The 21,097-nt window shown below is 46.2% G+C and overlaps 1 protein-coding gene and 1 pseudogene across 5 annotated transcripts in view; both read right to left on the bottom strand.

Annotated features, from left to right (window-relative positions):
• The window catches only part of LOC110500574 (chromodomain-helicase-DNA-binding protein 3), a 31,131-nt gene extending 18,796 nt beyond the window's left edge, over positions 1-12,335 (bottom strand). For 2 of the 5 annotated variants that reach the window (XM_036957977.1, XM_036957976.1), the window contains exons 1-24: positions 11,928-12,335; positions 9,312-9,445; positions 8,966-9,145; positions 8,742-8,866; positions 8,232-8,518; positions 7,936-8,114; positions 7,649-7,781; positions 7,005-7,186; positions 6,539-6,811; positions 6,259-6,462; positions 5,762-5,979; positions 5,518-5,649; positions 5,284-5,380; positions 4,902-5,093; positions 4,335-4,535; positions 3,977-4,114; positions 3,707-3,828; positions 3,299-3,472; positions 2,855-2,996; positions 2,362-2,493; positions 2,050-2,167; positions 1,794-1,918; positions 1,186-1,417; positions 33-250 (exon numbers count right to left, since the gene is read on the bottom strand). In XM_036957977.1, the coding sequence (XP_036813872.1) occupies positions 33-250; positions 1,186-1,417; positions 1,794-1,918; positions 2,050-2,167; positions 2,362-2,493; positions 2,855-2,996; positions 3,299-3,472; positions 3,707-3,828; positions 3,977-4,114; positions 4,335-4,535; positions 4,902-5,093; positions 5,284-5,380; positions 5,518-5,649; positions 5,762-5,979; positions 6,259-6,462; positions 6,539-6,811; positions 7,005-7,186; positions 7,649-7,781; positions 7,936-8,114; positions 8,232-8,518; positions 8,742-8,866; positions 8,966-9,145; positions 9,312-9,445; positions 11,928-12,090 (4,101 nt within the window). In that variant the 5' untranslated portion in view covers positions 12,091-12,335. The remainder of the gene's footprint in view (positions 1-32; positions 251-1,185; positions 1,418-1,793; positions 1,919-2,049; positions 2,168-2,361; positions 2,494-2,854; positions 2,997-3,298; positions 3,473-3,706; positions 3,829-3,976; positions 4,115-4,334; positions 4,536-4,901; positions 5,094-5,283; positions 5,381-5,517; positions 5,650-5,761; positions 5,980-6,258; positions 6,463-6,538; positions 6,812-7,004; positions 7,187-7,648; positions 7,782-7,935; positions 8,115-8,231; positions 8,519-8,741; positions 8,867-8,965; positions 9,146-9,311; positions 9,446-11,927) is intronic. The other 3 variants (XM_036957979.1, XM_036957978.1, XM_036957980.1) reach the window with 2 other exon arrangements.
• Positions 12,336-13,949: 1,614 nt separating this feature from the next.
• LOC110500575 lies at positions 13,950-17,756 on the bottom strand (annotated as a pseudogene).
• Between the last annotated feature and the right edge of the window lie 3,341 nt (positions 17,757-21,097).

Consider the following 21,097-nt stretch of genomic DNA (forward strand, 5'->3'; position numbering starts at 1 on the left):
CTGCTCTCTCTCTCCCTCCCTCCCTCTCTCACCTTATCCTCCTCTCGGACCATGTATCGGGCCACTTTGAAGGAGCTCAGGTATTCGTTCATGTTCTGCATGTCCGTGTCATCCGTAGCGTCCTGGCTCCGGTCCAGCAACCTCTCGATGGCCGAGCTGTCGTAGTGGATCACACTGCCCTCATCGTCCCTGTTGTCTCCCGCTGGACACCGTAGGGGAGAGAGGGTGGACATACGTGGTGGTGAGAGGACTTTGGGGGAATAGGAAACGGTGATGAAACAAGGATGAAGATGTGACTAAAATCATTCCATATACAGATGTATGTAACAACCCAAAAAAGAAAGTATTAAGTCCCTAAAGAACCCCTCATATTAAATCCCTAAAGAACCGCTCATATTAAGTCCCTAAAGAACCCCTCAAATTAAGTCACTAAAGAACCCCTCATATTAAGTCCCTAAAGAACCCCTCATATTAAGTCCCTAAAGAACCCCTCAAATTAAGTCACTAAAGAACCCCTCATATTAAATCCCTAAAGCACCCCTCATATTAAGGTCCTAAAGCACCCCTCATATTAAGTCCCTAAAGCACCCCTCATATTAAGTCACTAAAGAACCCCTCATATTAGGTCCCTAAAGAACCGCTCATATTAAGTCCCTAAAGAACCCCTCATATTAAGTCCCTAAAGAACCCCTCATATTAAGTCCCTAAAGAACCCCTCATATTAAGTCCCTAAAGCACCCCTCATATTAAGTCCCTAAAGAACCCCTCATATAAAGTCACTAAAGCACCCCTCATATTAAGTCCCTAAAGAACCCCTCATATTAAGTCCCTAAAGAACCCCTCATATTAAGTCCCTAAAGAACCTCTCATATTAAGTCCCTAAAGAAGCCCTCATACTAAGTCCCTATAGAACCCCTCATATTAAGTCCCTAAAGCACCCCTCATATTAAGTCCCTAAAGAACCCCTCATATTAAGTCCCTAAAGCACCCCTCATATTATGTACCTAAAGAACCCCACATATTATGTACCTAAAGAACCCCTCATATTAAGCTCTCGGCCTCCTATCCTCGCATTTGATATCCCTCCATCCTCCTCCTGCTATTGCTATCCTTCCCCCTTTCTCCTATCCTCCCTCCCTCCATCCCACATCAACAGGTGCCACAAAATGCTTGACAATAACTCACATTCAATCTCGTCCTTGAACAGCTCCTCGGTGCCAAACTTGAGGATGTCGTCCAGCTCCTGTTTGGACATGGATCCAGCCTTGGAGCCCAGGCCGGGCCGTACCACGAGGTGGGTCAACATCATCTTCCTCTTGGCCACCTGGGTGATGCGCTCCTCCACACTGGCACGGGTCACGAAGCGGTATATCATCACCTTGTTGGCCTGCCCGATGCGGTGGGCGCGACTGAACGCCTGTGGGGGAGGGAGGGTAGAGGGGGAGGGAGGAGTGAGACAGCAGGGTGGGATAAGGGAGATTGAAAGAAGTAGAGGGGGGTGAGACAGAGATGGGTAGAGAAGAGATAAGACGAAAAAAGAAAACGGAAAAACAAAATATGTCGTAAAAAACCATACAAGCTTTTAAAAATATTTGTATTATTTCTTATTGTTGTCGCATTGTCGAGAGGGAACCTGCAAGTACATGTGTATCCTGTGCATATGACAAATAAACATGGCTTGATTTGATACAAGAATGCTGTCAAGACTTGTTTCCATTGATGGAAATGTAGATTAATGACAGATCTGAGTGCATTGTGGGCTATAGAATGGCAGTGAATGGCAGACATTCTACCTGGATGTCATTGTGGGGGTTCCAGTCTGAGTCGAAGATGAAGACGGTGTCAGCTGTAGCCAGGTTAATACCCAAACCCCCTGCCCTGGTGGACAGCAGGAAACAGAACTGAGGCGCACCAGGAGCTGAGAGAGATAGAGAGAGGGTGGACTTGTATTACACACACCCAAATCTCACAAAAAACTAAAAAGGCCCCTTTCATCTATAGGCTTGGCTTTTGTTTCTAGAGCCCTTAGACTATGAGTGTCTCCCTTACCATTGAACCGGTCTATGGCCTCCTGTCTCAGAGCCCCTGTGACTCCTCCGTCGATCCTCTCGTACTTATAACCCTCAAAGTCCAGGAAGTCCTCCAACAGGTCCAACATCTTAGTCATCTACCAGAGAGGTTAGTAGAGACAGGGAGGAGAGAGAGAGAACAGCGAAATGGTTATGGAAGTGCTAACAGTGCCCGTGTGTGTGTGTGTGTGAGTGTGTGTGTGTGTGTGTGTGTGTGTGTGTGTGTGTGTGTGTGTGTGTGTGTGTGTGTGTGTGTGTGTGTGTGTGTGTGTGTGCATGTGTGCGTACCAACCTGTGAGAAGACGAGCACGCGGTGTCCTTGGTCCTTCAGTTTTCTCATCATCTTTTGCAGAAGAGTCAGTTTCCCAGAAGCCTTTGTGAGGTCCGTGCCCTCGTACGCTCCACTTGCAGTCTTACGGGCCTCCTAATATCACGGTAAAGACAACACACCGTGTCCATGTGATGACATATACACAGATATAGCTTCTTTACTGAACTTGCTTATTTTAAATTCCCGGACAAGGTCATCTGATAAATAACTTAAAGAATATAAACTTTTTATATTCCATAAACATCTATGTTTGGACATATTTACATTCATGCATATTGCTAGATTTCCCCCCTGGACTGTAATAGGCTGGATATATTTGTAGCTATAATACTCAAATCTACCAGAAGGTGTCACTGTACTGCAATTCAGAGGTGAATTACAGTCTTACAGTGGAAAATGTTGATACAGTATTCCTGTAACATAAATGACTATAAATAATTATGACGATAGTTACCATGGAGGCGACAGGGAAGAGGTAGGGGTGGTTGGCACACTTCTTCAGGTCCATCATGATGTTGAGTAGAGACACCTGGTTACCTCCTCCTTTCGAGTTCAGAGCCTCAAAGTTCCTCGTCAGAATCAACTTGTAGTATTTCCTGTTAAAAATACGTCAATTGAGACGGGCACAGTTAGAGTGTGATTGTTTTTATGATTAACTAGTCAAATACTCCCTCTCTCTGTCTTTTTCCATCTCTCCATCTACCACACTATTCACCTTCCCTCCCCTCTTCTTTCCGCTCTTCCCTCACTCTTTCATGACCTTTCTTTCATCAATACCTCTCTCTATTCCTGCCCTCCCTCCATGCATCACTACCTCTCTCTTTTCCTGTCCTCTCATCCTTCCTTACCCCTTCCCTTCCCTCCCTCCCTGACCTCCCTCCCTCCCTACAACCCTTACTTCTGCATGGGGCTGAGTTCCACTCGTACGATGAGCTCTGTCTTGGCCGGCATGTTCTTGAAGACGTCAGCCTTCAGCCTCCTCAACATGTGTGGGCCCAGCAGGTCATGTAGCTTCTGGATCTGGTCCTCCTTGGAGATGTCGGCAAACTCCTCCAGGAACCCCTCCAGGTTACTACAGAGAGAGGGTGGCGAGGGGGGAGGGAGGGAGGGAGAGCGAGAGAGAAAGGGGCCATTTTGGTTGAAAACATGTAAGTAGAGGTAGAGATGTGTGACTGGTTATGTCTGTTAGCCTGTTTCCTCGAGTGTGCGCGTCTATACATACAGCACATCCAAGTGTGTATCAGTCTATACATGTTATGTGTACGTGGTTCTATGTGTGAATATGTGCGCGTGAGGCTGGCCCTACTTGAAGCGGTTGGGAGTGAGGAAGTTGAGCAGGTGGAACAGCTCCTCAAGGTTGTTCTGGAGAGGAGTACCAGTCAGCAGCAGCTTGTGGTCAATCTTATAGTCATTCAGACGTCTGAAGAACTGACCAGGGAGAGAAAAGAAATCGCAGGCAATAATTCATTGATTGATTGGACTTTTATTGCCTTTGAAGAGGAAATTCAGTAAGGTTCTATACAGTGCACACACATACACACACACACACATACACACAAAAACAGAGGGAGCCAACCTTGCTCTGATTGTTCTTGAGGCGATGGGCTTCGTCCACCACTAGACAGGCCCAGTCTATAGACTTCAGGGAGGTCTGGTCTATCGTCACCAGCTCATAGGAGGTCAACAGGACATGGAACTTTATTGGGGCTTCTCTCTGGAGAAGAGAGAAAGAGAGGGAGGGAGATCGAGAGGGGTATGTGGTGGTGGGGGGGGGGATTGTATTGGGAGAGAAGTGGAAGGAGGAGGGGGGAAGGAGATGCTGAGATTAGTCGAGGTCATAATAAAACGATAGACAGATTGCAGCTTTCTCTCATCTCTTCTGTCGTTCCTCTCCTCCCTCCCTCCGTCCGTCCGTCTGTCCCCTCCTTCCTCACCCTCAGTTTGAAGGCTTTCTTCCCTCCCCTAATGGCCGTGTCGTCAAAGGTCAGCTCGTTCTCTCTGATGATTGCTCTGCTGTCCTTGTCCCCTGTGTAGGTCACCACGTAGAAGTCCGGGGCCCACATCTCAAACTCTCTCTCCCAGTTAATGATGGTGGAGAGGGGGGCACTCACCAGGAACGGGCCACGGGTGTGGCCCTTTGTGGGGGGAAGGACAGAGAAGAGATGGACCATATTTCCAATGGTGACTGTGATGCAGAAAGACCCATTGATAATGCATAGAATAGAGCTGAATATGTTAAGGAATTTGCATTGCAATTTACATTTTAGTCATTCTTATCCAGAGTGACTTACAGTAGTGAGTGCAAATATTTTCATACCTTCTTTGTACTGGTCCCCCCATGGGAATCGAACCCACAACTCTGGCGTTGCAAGTGCCATGCTCTACAAACTGAGCCACACAGGACTAGAATCCCTAGCAAGAACTAGAAGGGACTAGAAGCACTGGCAATACCAAATACAGGTGTACATAGTACACAGAGCCACCTGACAGTGGTGTCCTACCTCTTTAAAGAGTGAGTAGAGGAAGACGATGGTCTGGATAGTCTTGCCCAGCCCCATCTCATCTGCCAGGATGGTGTCAGTGCCCTGTGCCCAGCTGAAACGCAGCCAGTTGAGCCCCTCCAGCTGGTAAAGGTGCAGAGTGCCCCCCGTCGCTGTCACAAAGTCTGGCTGCTCCTCGTACTTTATCGTAGGCTGGAAGATAAATACAAGGAATGAGTAGGCTGGATATTGATGTAAGGGGGAAAAAATGAGACCAACATAATTGGCATACAAGTAAAGAAGGATAGTAGAGTTTTGACTTGGAAGTGTTCGTTGATTGGCGACCAGAATGACGACCAATAGATGTGGCTGTTACAGAGTGAGTGAGCTAATCAGAACTCACGTCGTTGACAGGTGATCTGTGTGGGTCTTCGCTCTCCTCCATCCTCATGCTCCTCATCCTCCTCGGCATGTCTGGGGCCTCCTTCATCACCTCATCCCTGAATCAATCAATCAACCTATCAAATCCAGTGTCCAATAGCCTACATAGTTGGGCAAACTTGGTTTGAGACAGTTTGAATGTTTTAGTGTTTGGTGCCAACATGGATGCCAGTTGGCCAGTACAGTAGTCTAGTACCTGTGTGCCCAGTAGTTGGCCTTGTGGATGACAAACTCTGGCATTTCCAGATTGTCTCTCTCCCATGTGCACTGGTCGTAGGTCAGGTCTCTCCACTTGACCAGGTAGTGGTATATCCCCTTCTTGTCCACACTGGGAAAAACACACACATTACGGCCTCAACTGCAGACATACCAATCAATAAACTAGCACACGCATGCACGCACACACACACACACACCGCCCCCCCCTCACACACACGTACCTGTGGTTGATGATGCGGTGGACCATCATCCATTCAGGCTTGATGCCGTATTTATAGAATTTGTCATCCAGGGCAGCATAGTCGGGGTCTTTCAGCCTCCTCTTCTCACTCTTAACACTCTCCTCCTCTCCCCCCGACCCATAGTCCAGACTGGGAGGCTCGTCCATATCTGTCTTCCTCTGGTAGTTACGGAACATTACCGAGTGGAAGATCTCCAGCTAGACGGATGGAGGGATGAAAAAGAGGAGAGGAATAGAGAGAATGTGTTCAATGAAAACAAGGAAGGCAAGAAATACAGGTGGTAGACACACTTGCATGCCAAGCGTTTCAGCTGTTCATATTATCTCATCAGCCTCTTCTCCAACTGTTTCACTCTCTCTCTCTCTCTCTCTCCCTCTCTCTCTCTCACACAAACACACACACACACACACACACACACACACACACACACACACACACACACACACACACACACACACACACACACACACACACACCTGTAGTTCAGTGATCCAGGTACAGTGCCAGTAGGACTGTCCGGCCAGCTTGACAAAGAACTCTCTCTCGGCCCTGCCCTTCATGGGGGGTGGCGGGGGAGCATCAGGGGGGGAATCAGGGGCGGGGGGCACGGGTACAGGATCGGGGGGCTCGCCCCATCGCCAGTGGAGGATCCTCTGTACCCTGCCTTTGATGGCAGGACACTGGGGGAAGAAGACGAAAATGAAGAATAGAATCAAAGCGCTCCACACAAAGTAGAAACAAACAAACACGACTTACAGTGCAGCGCGGACACAGCCACTCTCCGTTGGGGATCTCAGGCAGGGGCGGGTTGAGACAGTGGATGTGGTAGGAGGAGGGACAGGTGTCGCAGCATAATAGTTCCCCCCCATCCTTACAGACCCTGCAGAACTCCATGTGCTCATCCTCCTCTTCCTCCAGTCCTACCAGCAGTCCAACCCCAGGTACTTCTGGTACCACCATGTCCTCACTCTCCTCCTCAAACTCCTCAAAGTCCTCATCCTTCGCTTCCCACTGGATCCCCTCTTTCTCCTGCAGGAGAGGAGAAGAGGAGAGGAGCAGGACATGAGAGGAGAATGAGACCATGGAGAATGAATAGGTGGAGGAGCACTTAAAGCAATAGTGTGTATATGGTGCGAAATGGTAATATATTATTCCATACAATAATATAAATCAACCGCAGATGTCATGATTACAACCAATTTTGAGCATTACTGTAACTCACACAATGGGGGCAGCTCCACTTGCCCTCGGGGGCCTTCTCCAGCTCAGGCTCCAGACAGACCAGGTGGTAGGCCCTGGGACAGGTGTCACACAGAATAATCTCCCCTCCCTGCTGGCAGACCTCACAGTAGTCCTGGTGGTCTGTCTCATAACCATCCACCTCCACATCACCCTCACCCAGCACTGACAGAGAGAGGGGTGGGGGAGAAAATTAGGGAGAATAACAATGTGAGGGAGATAGAGGGAGAGATGTTGTGGAGAAAGAGAGACCATAGAGAGAAAGATGGAGAAAAAGATAAGCGGGAGAGAGACGCAAGGTACACTCTTAGAAAAAACGGTTCCAAAAGTGTTCTTCGGCTGTCCCCATAGGAGAACCCTTTTTGGTTCCAGGTAGAACTCAAAAGGGTTCGACCTGGAACCAAAAAGGGTTATTCAAAGGGTTCTCCTATAGGGACAGACAAAGAACTCTTTTAGGTTCTAGAGATGAGGCAGAGAGAGACAGACCCGGGAGAGAGAGGACGAGAGACAGGGCGATAGAGAAGAGAGGGAAAGAGATAGAGGGAGTGAGAAAAAGAAAGAGGGAGAGATTGGGAGACACCAGATTAGAATAGAAAGTTGACTTTTTCTAAAGAACATTTCGTTTACTTTTCTTCTTCTTCTTGGCGGGCCGTCCTCTTTTGTTCTTCTTGACGCGGGGCGAGCTGTCGGAGCGGACCGAGGAGCTGTGGACACTGGAGTCCTCCTGCTCCGAATCTTCCTCCTCAACATCATCCCCACTCTGAGAGTAAGGGAGGAAGGGAGGGAGGGAGAGAGCGAGATAGAGAAGCACAGTCAAATCTCTCGACTCTCACACACCTGCATGCTCCCACAGACAGTAGCCCACACAGCACATCTATACATCCATATACATTACATAGCATAGTGAAACTCACAGAGCTGCTCTTCTTCCTCTTGTGGCCTAGAGCCCCTAGTTTGATGCGTATGGGAGCCATCTTCTTGGCCTTCGCTGCTGCTGCCGCTGCTACTGCGGCTGCCGCAGCCGCTGCCACCGCCTTCTTCCTCTCAGCCAGAACACGAGGACTCTTACTGCGACTCTTCTTATATCCAGGGCCTGAAAAACAGTGAGAGGACCGGGGCAATTGGTTAGGACCAAACCCATTCCAATTCAAACCCTGCTACTGTACACATACTATGACAATAGACTCCTCCACCCTCCTCTTTTTCTAACCTTTGCCCTCTTTGGTCTTGGCCTTGCGGAGCGGGGGCGGCGGCTGGGGGGCCAGCCGGGGGGTTTGGGGCTGCTTCCGGGGCGGTGGGGGCTCCGGGGATGGGGAAGCGGTTGATGCGGAGACCTGCTCGGCGACGGCAATGGCGGCGGCCGCGGCTGCAGCTGCCACGGCCGCAGCACCTGAGCCCTTGAAGGGGTTGTTGGAACTGAACTCCCTCCACTTGACCCCCAGGATGGTCATCATCTTGGACATGGGGATCTTAGGGTTCTTCTTGGCGATCATGGGCCTGCGAGGGGCGAAGAGGAAGATGAGGAAGAAGAGGAGTAGGGGGAGAGGGGAAGCTAAATGAGTACGTTAGGAATCTAATCTCAATCAATAACTCAGTAACTTGTCCCCTTTGACTGAGAACGAGGCGCAATAAGCTACATGTTTCTAGGCTAAACATTCTGCCACCGGCCCTGTCTGATTTCAAGTTAAATAGAGTCAGCTGCGTGACATCTCCACAGTACCTCATAGACTGGCTAAAGGCTTTGTAGTTGGTGAGTGTGCGGTAGTCATCTTCAGTGAAGGTATGATCCACATCCTCCAGACCCCAATCTTTAGCCAGCTGGGCAGATGTCTTCTGTTCTATTGGCTGGTGGAAAGAAACAACCAATCAGAGCTAGACTTGAGCCATCAGAGTGAGGCCAAGTAGAAGCAAAACAATGACAACACTTTTTTGTTGTGTCCTTACCTTTATTGTCTCCTCTTGCGTGCTGTCCCCATTGTCTTTTTTCATCTTTTGTTTTTTTTTCTCCTTCTTCTCCTTGTGTTTCTTCTTCTTCTTTTTCTCACAGGCGAAGATGCTGGCTGCACTGTCAGAGTTCTCTCCATAGTCTCTCTCTCTCTCCGAGTCCCTCTCTACATCACTGTCCTGAGAGGGGATAGGAGAAGAGGGGAGACAGGGAAAGAGAGAAAGAAAGAGAGAGAGAACATAAAAGGGGGGGGGGGGGGGGGGGGGGGGCAATGAAAATAGAATGAGGTGTGATCAGAAAGTATGGCTATAGATGGAGTGATATGGTCATGTCCGAGAAGCTTACAATCTTTTTCCGTTTTTTAGCTTTGGAGAGTTTTCCTTCTTTCTCTTTCTCCTTCTTCTTTGTCTCCTTCTTCTTCTTGGGCCCTCGTTTCTTCCTCCCTAGACTGTCCCTGTCCAATGCCCCCCCTTCTTCCTCTACGGCAGGTTGAAGAGAGGAGATGTGGATGAAAAGAAAGAGAGCGAGTTGTGACTAAATCATATTGACTATAATCCTCTTTGAAGGCTTTGAATCGTCAATCTAATCTCTTCTGAACACAATTAAGCACAACAGAAGCATCGCACCATCCCGCTGTGATGTGTGCATTGACACCACATGTGTCAAATGGGAGGGACTAGTGTCTTAACATGACTTTCTACCTTGACTGAATTCTGACAAATGTTCAATTAGTCCCAGTCAGTGTGTTTGACAGATAAGTGTATTTGACAGCTGCTTGTTATTAGTTCAATGAAAAGCAAAGCCATAACTGGCTACATTGACATTATATGTCAATGAGTGTTGTATAGCACACAATAATAGTATCCGTGGCAGTATTTTAAAACTGAGGCTGTCATATAAGAAATGTGTAACCATAGCATTATACTGTATTTGTCCTGCAATAAACAATTGGGGAAATAGAAACCATGCAAACATGTCTTAGCTTTATTTCGAAGACAACACCACCGAACGTTTTGAGGATGTGTTAGTGAGTTTTCAAGGGACTTCCAAATGAGTCTTTCAAACCTTTATTCAAGTTTTTCACTGGGCAAAGAGACGGTAGCCTTTTTGAGAGTGAGAGAAAGATAAGTCTATGTATTGTCAGGAGGGTGGAGAAAAGGGGAAAGAAATCACCAAGAACTATCGCTTACGGCCACCATGTACATCTTATAAATTAGTTCGTTTTTATTGTTTGTCTTTGTTGGGCGCCTACAGTAGGGTTTTACAACCCGCAGCGCGCGCCCAAACAAAGTCTCCGCATGTCTGCTGCAGAGTGCAGCCAGAGGCGGCAGCAGCACGCACGCGGGGCTCGGTGATTCTAAGGCCGCAAGCCAGTCTGTCTATATCTGATGAACTGAACCGGAGAGGAAGAGGCGAAGCGAGAGGGATAACTAGGCCCAAAATCTGTCTTCTCCAGCAGGTGGCGGTTTTGCGGTTTTTTCGCTCACCAAAGCGAGGAGTTTTGTATGGAGATCAATGAGAGTGTCGAATTTGGTTAAAACAAATATGCAAAGGCTTATTTGTTACTTGTGGCTTATTTGATCGAATAGAAGGTTCGTAATGCTTAGGTTACTACTAGTGTACTGATATAAGTAGCACATGTGACATACCGGGAACTTTGAGAAAAAAAACACTTTATATCGGAGTTGTGCCCGTTGTTCGCAGGCGTATCTGCCCTCTCATTGGCTAAAATGGTCCCACCTGCTCTTGCCTCCTCCCGACTGCCTTCCATTTTATTTACATGTATTTTTATTGTTAGAGCGGCCACTTGAGTATCTAGTCAAAATAATGGGGCGTCTGTGGCTGAAACAACTCCCTACCCTAGGCTACTTCTTGTTAACTCCAAAACCTGAGTCCTGACCACAAGAGCGACAACCGCTGGCGGAGGTCGCTGGGGGTTGGCAACGGCGGGAAGCGCACTAATTGATTCGCGCGCTTGTCCTTCTCGAGACGAGCAATTCAGTGATTCTAAATGGGCCCTTGTTGAATATCCCAAAATCATTATATGCAATAGCCTATCGAATGCTACTATTGAATAGGCTACATGCACATGCATTCTATTTAATTAGGCTAATTCAAATGAACTGTAAAATAATGCAAGCATGTTACTAGGTTTTCAGGAACCAGGTAGGCCTGATCATAGTCCCTCAAAAATAAACTTATTTGGAGAAAAAAAAAACTGTTTTGCACATTACATCCTGTAGGCAAGTCCTTTCTTTCATGTGGCAATATTTATTATGTTTATTACATGCCTACTTGTTAAATATGTGTTAGTCTGCTATGACAACGAAAAGAGAGGGAAAACAAAGGCCCTGTAGTCGACACATAACGGTTCTATTCATAACTTGAGTAGAGTGTCAGTGTCCTATCATGAACCGTCCCTGTCAGTGTGGAGACAGTCAGGGGGTAGGGTCAAGTTTATTTACACGCTGTCATACCAGCACTCACTCCATCATCCGGTTTTAACGCTTACGCCTTACACATCACTATTCTAAAGATCACTATCAGAAAGCGTATTGCTGGGGAGTCCATGTTTTCTAACAGTGATGTCGTGAGCTTTACCCTTCACGTCGACCTATTCATATTGAGATATGATATATATTGTGGCACCATTCTACGGATGAAAAGAAAGTCGAGGATCAACTTTGTTAATTGTAGTCAATGTATATGGGATAAAACGAAAAGAGCATTCTCAAGTTGGTTTAGAAGTTGGAATCCTCAACTCTTTCTATTTCAAAGCTGCGCTATCCTCTGGAGCAAATGGGGCGCAACTAATTATATTGTAGCAAAAGATAACTATTGAGATGAGCGGCACAATGTGTCCTGTCTTACTTTTTTCACAATTTGGATGTGTTTCTATTTTGTGTGCGCGCTCCCGAGTCTTTCGCCAGTGTCTGTCTCCTGTAGCCTACTATAGCCTACCTGGCGCGGCTAGTGTTGCAGTTTCTCGAGGCGCCGCCGGCGAGTTTATGTCGCTTGCGTTCTCGTCTAGATCTCCGTCGTCCTCTTCTTCATCAAAATCTCCTCCTTTGGAATTAACCAACATGCCCTTGTATTCCTCACAGGACCGGAGAGGAGAGGACATTATATTCCTGTCATCGGCTCCGTACTCGAAATCAGAAATCCTCCGGAATTATGATATTTATTTAATATTCAAATCGACTCCAGAAAAAAAGTGGGGGGCGTTTTGGAATATTTTACACTACAACGCAAGGAAACAAAGATGGCCGCCCTTATATTTATTTTTTAACAACCCCCCCAATAAGAAAAATCCCCTTACATAAAAAATGGCTGACTATATTATTGCAGAACGCCCCCCCACCACCCCTCCTCCTTTCTCTCTCTCTCTCTCTCTGCCTGTCTCTCCCTCTCTCCGCGCATCCCTCCCTCCTCAAAAAACATTCACATTGTTACAAGAAAGGGGGTGTATGACTGCTTGTACAAATTGTTACTTGTTTGTCCCCCCCCCCCCCCAAATCAGACACGAAGGCAGACTTGCCTGGTAACTGTGCCTCAAGATCACAACGAAACAACGCTCCCTTTCTGAACTGCAGAACACGACACAAATCTATGAAATATTCTTAAAGGCCCCCACCGTAGTATAAAATTATACGTGTGTGTGAGAGAGCGAGAGAGAGAGAGTCGGGGAGGGAGCTTGAAAGCGTGTGTGTGTGTGTGTGTGTGAGTGTGTGTGTGGGGCGGGGGGTTGGAAAAATCTGCCGCAGCCATGCCCAGACTTTACATCAGATTGGATTGCTTAAAAATTAACCACTTATGGTGGGGATAAAAAACAATGCAATATGCAGACTATCATTTTTTTCAACTGGAAATGATTTCGGATTAAAATATAAATCGAATAAATGATTTTCAAGATGGTGAACACAGAAATGAAAGAGGACACATTTTTAACGCATATTGTACTGTTTCACTACAGTCTCTCTGATCTGGGTGGCAGTAAGGCAATGTGAACTCTAGTAGTCAGACTGCCTTGTCTCCCCTTTAGGCAGTTCAGTTTTGATTAAGGGGTCTAAGATGAAACATACTGTACATCCCTTCAGGAAGTATTCACACCCCTTTTCCTTTGTTGTTACAGTCTGAATTTAAAATGGATTACATTTAGATGTAGTTTTACTAGCCTACACAATAACTCATAATGTCAAATGTTTTGAGATATAGGCGTCCTTTCTAACTCAGTTGCCGGAGAGGAAGGAAACCACTCAGACATTTCACCATGAGGCCAATGGTGACTTTAAAACAGTTACAGAGTTTAATTGCTGTGATAGGAGAAAACTGAGGATGATCAACAACATTGTAGTTACTCCACAATACTAATCCAATTGACACAGTGAAAAGAAGGAAGCCTGTACAGAATTAAAAATATGACCTAACATGCATCCTGTTTGCAACAAGGCACTAGAGTAATACTGCAAAATATGTGGCAAAACGAAATTGAATGTTCCTGAGTAGCCTAGTTACAGTTTTGAATTAAATCTTCTTGAAAATCAATGCAAGACTTGAAAATGCCTGTCTAGCAATGATCAACAAACAACTTGACAGAGCTTGAAGAAAGGTTTAAAGAATAATGTGCAAATATTATACAATCCAGGTGTGCAAAGCTCTTCTTAGACAAACAGACTCGCAGCTGTCATCGCTGCCAAAAGGTGATTCTAACATGTATTGACTCAGGGGTGTGAATACATATGTAAATGAGATATTTTTGTATTTTATTTTCAATTCATTTTTACACATTTCTAAAAATATATTTTTACTTCGTCATTATGGGCTATTGTGTGTAGATTGGTGAAAAACACATCCATTTAATAAAAATGTAATTCAGGCTGTAACACAACAAAATGTGGAATAAGTCAAGGGCTACAGTATGAATACTTTCTGAAGGCACTGTATGCACATTTTACAGTAAAAAATGTGTGTGTGTGTATAATTGTGAATTGTGATGAATAAACTAAACATTGATAACAATGACACGTCACTGATTTAAAGAAATATGTGTAACATGACTTTTCACAACTGACTAAAACTGCTACTGTTACAGTAGAGTTGGTTTCCTGCACATTTTGTAGTACAGGAAATTAAAACTCAGCAGAGCCACAAAGGAGCTGTTGAGAGGAAGTAGCCTACTATTAAATATCACATAAACGATTACCATGGTTACCATGCAGTTTTATGTACAGTTTTGGCAGACTATTGTTAATTTATTAACGTATGTTGGCCTATTGTAGATGCAAGAAGGTTTGAAGGAATGACAAAAGGAAGACACTGGGATAGAATGGCAAGGAACGGATGTTGATTGTGAGGTTATGAGTTCTAGTCCTTTACAGGCTCAAATTCCCTCTAATAAAATGTTCATAACAATATCACAATATAAAAAAAATAAAGGACCTGTACTTTGTAAGTCAACCTTTTAATAGATTGCTCATATTGCTCCTCACCATTTTCTGACATCCTTACAAATGAGGTCAAAGTTCAGTGGGATTGATGTTGAGTAGAGACCGATGGACTGGGAGAAGAGGTCGCGGTCCATGCGTCCACTGTAGAAGTCCTCATCCTTGTCGAGGATACCGTTCTCCTCCAGTGTCCTACTAATGTCCCGGGTTGACGCAGTTGTGCTTCCAGGTGGAGCTGGTGGTGTGGGAGCTGTTGCGAAGGGGAATCTCATTCAAGGTCTCCTCAGAACACACTTGGGAAAAGAGAAGAGCGAGAGAGAGTTAGAGAGAGAGAGAGGAGGGATTTGCTGTTTTAGACCTTATTTTACTTTTCCAACCCATGTACAGTGGTTATTGACTGTAGCTGAAATCAGTTGCAGCAGTTTTAGATTAAGAAACTACAGTCAGTATACCAAACATTAGGAACCCCTTCTGAAAATTGAGTTGCACCCCCCTTTTCCCTCAGAACAGACTAAATTTGTCGGGGCATGGACTCTACAAGGTGTTGAAAGAGTTCCACAAGGTGACTCCAATGCTACCCACATTTGTGTCAAGTTGGCTGGATGTCCTTTGGACGGTGGAACTTTCTTGATACACACGGCAAACTGTCGAGCATGAAAAACCCAGCAGCGTTGCAGTTCTTGACGCAAACCGGTGCGCCTGGCACCTACTACCATACCCCGTTCAAAGGCACTTAAATATTTTGTCTTGCCCATTCACCCTCTGAATGGAAGACATACACAATCCATGTCTCAATTGTCTCAAGGCGTAAAAATCCTTCTTTAGCCTATCTCCTCCCCTTCATCTACACATATTGAAGTGGATTTAACAAGTGACATCAATAAAGGATCCAGCATTCAGCTGGATTTACCTGGTCAGTCTATTTAATGGAAAGAGCAGATGTTCTGTTTTAATGTTTTGTATACTCAGTGTATAGCTTATATTTATGTTACAGTATATAAATAGTCATTGTAATTTTTTATTTGACCTTAATTTAACTAGGCAAGTCAGTTAAGAACAAATTCTTATTTACAATGACGGCCAAGGAACAGTGGGTTAACTGCCTTGTTCAGGGGCAGAACTACATATTTTTACCATGTTAGTTTGGGGATTTGATCTAGCAACCTTTCCCCAACTGGCCCAACGCTCTAACCACTAGGCTAGCTGCCGCCCCGGCTACCAGCAATTGTCCTCTAATGATAAGAGGATTTTTCATTCAAAAAATTGTATTTTCCAGTGGTTTATCTATGAAAATCATTCTGTGGACTATGGGCAAATTTTGCAACAGGCAGTTAAACCACTCTAGCTTGGCTTCCAGGATTTAAAAAAAAGAAGAAAGGAATTTGTTTATGCAGGGTCCAATGGGCACATTTGCCAAGAACCACTAGAGAGAAAGTGAGGGAGGAATGAGGGGGGAGGGAGGAGGCAGGGCATGAGAGAAAGAAGGAGGATAGACTATTTGAGGAAGAGAAAGAGAATGTGAGTATGTGTGTGCAGGGACAGAGTGTGGGAGAGAAAGAGAGAATTTGTGTGTTTTGTGTGTGTGTGTGTGAGAGAGAGAGAGAGAGAGAGAGAGAAAGAAAGAGAGAGAGAGAGAGAGAGAAAGAAAGAGAGAGAGAGAGAGAGCATGTGTCTGACTGTGTGAGTGGAGAGTGGAGCACCCACACTAAGCCTCTGGCTCAGTAGAAGACTAGTAGTGCCAGCTGGGGCGGGTTGGCGGGAAAGCCTGCTCTCCCACCGTGCTCTCCCACCATGCCGGAGAGGAGAGGTGTGCTCGGGGTGTGAGTGTGCTGTGTGCTCTGTGTGCTGTGTGTGTGTGTGTGTGTGTGTGTGTGTGTGTGTGTGTGTGTGTGTGTGTGTGCTGCAGGGGGAATGAGTGAACCCAGCCAGGACTCACTCATATGCCCCCAGGGTTTGACGGTGACACAGTGCACTACTAACTCCACCTCGTCGTGTCCGTTTGGAAGCGAGTCATGTACAGGCCAGGGCTACCTAAAGGGCAGTGTGGTAACCCATATATTATGCAGCCAGTGGCACACAGAGGAAGGGAGAAACAGCACCTGTGCTCCACTCAGTGATATTATGCTGTGTGGGTGAAACCGTGCCAGATGAATGGACACACTCCCAACATACTGCTACTGTGATATGCTGAGGGGTAGAGGTGAAGGAGGGGGTAGGAGGATAAAGCTTGAACAACTACAATAGAATGCATGAATGGTTATGTATAAATGACGCACGTATGCATGTAGGTGATATGTATGTGTGCAGAATGATGTCTGTATGTTGTCTGCATATCTATTGCACATATATGATGCATGTATAATACTGATGATATCTATGTAAGACCCTAGGCCTCGCTTGCCAGGGGATGGTGTCAGGCTAAGTGAGATTAGTATGATAACACATGTAGCCTATACATGTGGCATGTACACATGTAGCTTCTTGTGATCTATGCATGACATTCTCCCTAATCTGAAGAATGATATTTTACTTCCTATGCCTATGCTCCTGGGATGTGAGGGTGTTGATGATGCGGATCCACCTGGTCTTGGCAAAATAGCCCCACCTCATATTGGGTATCCCTCCACCAGGGTTGCCCAAAGTCATTGGTCCAGTTAGTACTAGGGCAGGGAGACGACACGTGCACAGAGCACCCCCTAGGGGTGTAGTACATCACATAGTCAGATAGTGGGTTCAGGTGAGTCCGAATGTAAGAATACAAATTGGGAATTACTCATGATGAAAAATAAACTTTAAGAAGACAAACATGCTGAATTCTTGATAAATATTATTTTCAGATTATTTTCTCACTCACAAATGTTGTCTTTAATTCAAACCAGTGACTGATGTCATTTCCTGCACAGCCAATAATAGGTCTCAGAAGTACATCAACTGAAAAATAATTGTGTAATTTAATAAACGTTTGTAGCCTAATAATAGCCTATTATAAATGCATGCATCTGACAACTCACCTTTAAAGTCATTCACCAATAGTGTGAGGTCGCCAAGGCATGGTGTTATGAAAGGACACCTTGTTCAGAGTGAAATACTTTGGTCGCGGCATTTATATTACTTCTGAAAGTTTACCCAATATATGGAGAATGTATGGATACCTATAAATGGTCACGTGAAATATGTCATAGATATAAAATGTTGTTAATTTTGTTTATTTGCAAGCTCAGTCGCTACATTGCATTAACAAACAAGCTCCGTTACTATGGTAACCACGGAAGCACCTGGTATAGAGACAGCACCAGACTCAAATCAGCTTTGCTGCATCTCGTGAGCGGCTGGACAGTCCATAAATCACAAGGTAAGACATTTGACAAATGTAATGCCCAATTTGAAAAGTAAATAGGCGAAAAGTGTCAGCAAAGTTTTAACTCTAATTCGTCATGCCTACTGTTATGGGTGTAAGATGGCACAGTGATGCCATCTGTTGGTAAATGTTCATTACTGCAACTCTTGTATTTTACCGGGGTGCTTGAGATACCCGGATGTGTCGTGATGTACTGAACAAGACTGGTTACTCGCATCAATGCCTCTGTCTCGTCATTTAGCATTCAAACATGGTGTCAGAGTCGGATAACTAACCATGCTTTCCGCAAATTAGAGTCACCTGCTCTGGTTTACAAACAAATGCTTATTTGTGTAAAATTTCGCCCGGAATTGGCCTTAAGCTAGAGTGAGTTTGCTAGTTAGCTTCAGTGTTGTTAGCATCGGTTAGACATGGCAGCGAACATTCCCCCTCCCGCCGTTATGAAGCTCAGCGGGGATTGGAGCACGAACTGGGATACGTTTAGAGGTGAATGGGAGGACTACGCGCTAGCAACGGGACTTCTGGAAAAGGAAGATGAGGTAGTGGCTGCCACTTTGAGGACTATAATGGGAACTGAATGCCGACACGTATACAAACACAACCTGAACCTAACAGCAGCACAGCAAGGTAACGCTATAGCTATTCTTGATGCTCTTGAACATTACTTTACGCCAGCAAAGAACGTCATCTACGAGCGTTATGTTTTCGGTCGTTGCAAACAGGAGGATGGGGAGTCCATTGACAGCTTTGTCACTAGGTTAAGGGAAAAGGCAGCTACATGTGACTATGGTGCTTTAAGAGATGAACTGATCAGAGATACGATTGTGCTTGGCATAACGGATGAGGGCACCCGCAGACGTTTGCTGAGAGAACGTGACCTGACGCTGGCCTTGGCAGTGGAGACATGCCGTGCAGCAGAGCTTACTGATATACGGATGAGGTCCATGGAGCTAGAAAGGCAACATACGGACAATGTAAATGCTACATTCAGGCAGCCAGTAAAGAAATTCCCCTTTGCCACAGCTAATGCTAATACTACAGCCAACTCTGCAGTAGACAACCCCAATACATGCCGATATTGTGGCATTTCTCATGGACGAGGAAAAGAACACTGCCCAGCCTATGGAAAAATATGCAAATCCTGTGGTACAGCTAATCACTTCGCAAGGGTCTGCATGAAAAGCAAGAGAAAGGAGGGTAAAGTGCACTCCATGGAAACAAACACAGATGAAGGGAACGACAGCACAGAGGATGTATATGCTAGCGAGTGCATAGGGGCAGTGAGGGCAAAAGGACAAAAGTGGTTTGTCACTCTGCTACTTAATAATAAACCACAGCAATGCCAGCTAGATTCAGGGGCCACATGCAACGTTATGAGCCTTAAAGACAAAAGGAGGCTTGCGCCCAGAGACAAACTCACACAGAGTAGCACCAAGCTGAAACTGTATTCAGGCCAGTTCATGACCTCTTTAGGCCTGTTTGTGACAGAGTGTGTTTTACGTGGCCAGAAATACACCCTTGAGTTTGAAATAGTTGAGGCTAGTCAACAGCCATTACTGTCAGGTTCTACATGCGAGCGCCTTGGACTTATTAACTTCACCATCCCAGCTGATCTTAACATTATAGACAAAGTCCAGGCTGGGCCCCTGAGCAAGGAGACACTCCTAAGCAAGTACCATGATGTCTTCAACGCACCGGTCGAGTCAGTTCCTGGGGAAGTCCACTTTGAGTTGGACGCAGAAATCCAGCCTGTCCAGTGTGCACCCCGCAATGTACCAGTGGCCATGAAAGCAGCTACGAAGGCTCAGCTTGACAAATACGAAGCAGATGGCCACATCATATCCGTCACCGAGCCTACGGACTGGATAAGTAATATGGTTATCGTCAAGAAACCAGACAAGCTACGGATATGCATTGATCCGAAACACCTCAACCGGGCTCTGCGACGTTCACATTACATTATGCCCACGTTGGAGGATGTTCTTTACAAGCTCCCAAAGGCCAGAGTCTTCACGCTCGTGGATGCCAGAGATGCCTTTCTGCAGTGCAAGCTCGACGAGCCCAGCAGCTACATGACCACCTTTTGGACACCCTGGGGCAGGAAGAGGTGGTTGAAGCTTCCGTTTGGTGTCTCCGTGGCTCCAGAGGTGTATCAGCGGAAACAGCATGAGCTGTTGATGGGACTTAGTGGCGTGGAACCCATAGCAGATGACATTCTCGTAGTGGGCTGTGGGGACAGTGATGAGGAGGCAGAATGTGACCATGACGCCAAGCTGCTGGCCCTGATGGTCAGATGCAGACAGGTCAAGCTAAGGCTAAGCATAAAAAAGCTTCAGTTTAAAGTGCCAGAGGTCCGCTTTCATGGGCACATCTTGTCCTCCACCGGATTGAAGGCGGATCCTGAAAAAGTGAAGGCTGTCTTGGAAATGCCCCACCCATCTGACGTGAAGGGAGTGCAGCGCTTCGTCGGATTCGTCACCTACCTGGCCAAATTCCTACCGCGGCTCTCTGAAGTGTGTGAGCCACTGAGGAGGCTCATGGACAAGGACACCATCTGGCATTGGCTCCCAAAACATGACGCAGCGGTGAGGGAAATAAAACAACTGGTCACCCAGACACCTGTACTGCGATACTACAATGTGTCAAAACCTGTCACGATTCAGAGTGACTCAAGCCAGTATGGACTTGGCTGTTGCCTCATGCAGGAGGGCCAGCCTGTGGCATTCGCCTCTAGGGCACTCACCCCAACAGAGCAGAACTATGCCCAGATAGAGAAGGAGTGCCTCAGCATTGTGTTTGCATGCCAACGCTTCCACCACTACCTGTACGGGCGCGACAATATTACTGCAGAGACCGATCACAAGCCCCTTATTGCTATATTCAGCAAGCCTCTCCTGAATGCCCCAAAACGACTGCAGAGCATGCTACTGGCCCTACAAAACTACAACCTCAAGGTGGTGTATAAGCCAGGGCCAGAGATGTATGTGAGTGACACGCTCAGCAGGGCTACTGCATCAGGCACTCACACACGCTCCATGCATGAACAACACGCAGTGTGCAGCTTGCAAACAGAGCAAGTGGATGTTGAACACATCAACCAGGCTGACTACCTTAATGTTACGGACCAGCGCTTTATACAAATCAGACAGCACACAGACAGGGACGGGCAACTCCAGGCATTGAGGTCTGTGATTCTGATGGGCTGGCCCGACTGCAGGGAAGAAACTGCTTTAGCCGTCAGAGAATATTGGCCAATCAAAGAGGAGCTCAGTGTTCAAAACGGAGTGATATTCAAGAGTCAGAGAGTCGTTATTCCCCGGTCTCTGCGC

Source organism: Oncorhynchus mykiss, chromosome 21, assembly GCF_013265735.2.
Source record: "Oncorhynchus mykiss isolate Arlee chromosome 21, USDA_OmykA_1.1, whole genome shotgun sequence".
In the NCBI taxonomy this organism is placed as follows: Eukaryota; Metazoa; Chordata; class Actinopteri; order Salmoniformes; family Salmonidae; genus Oncorhynchus; species Oncorhynchus mykiss.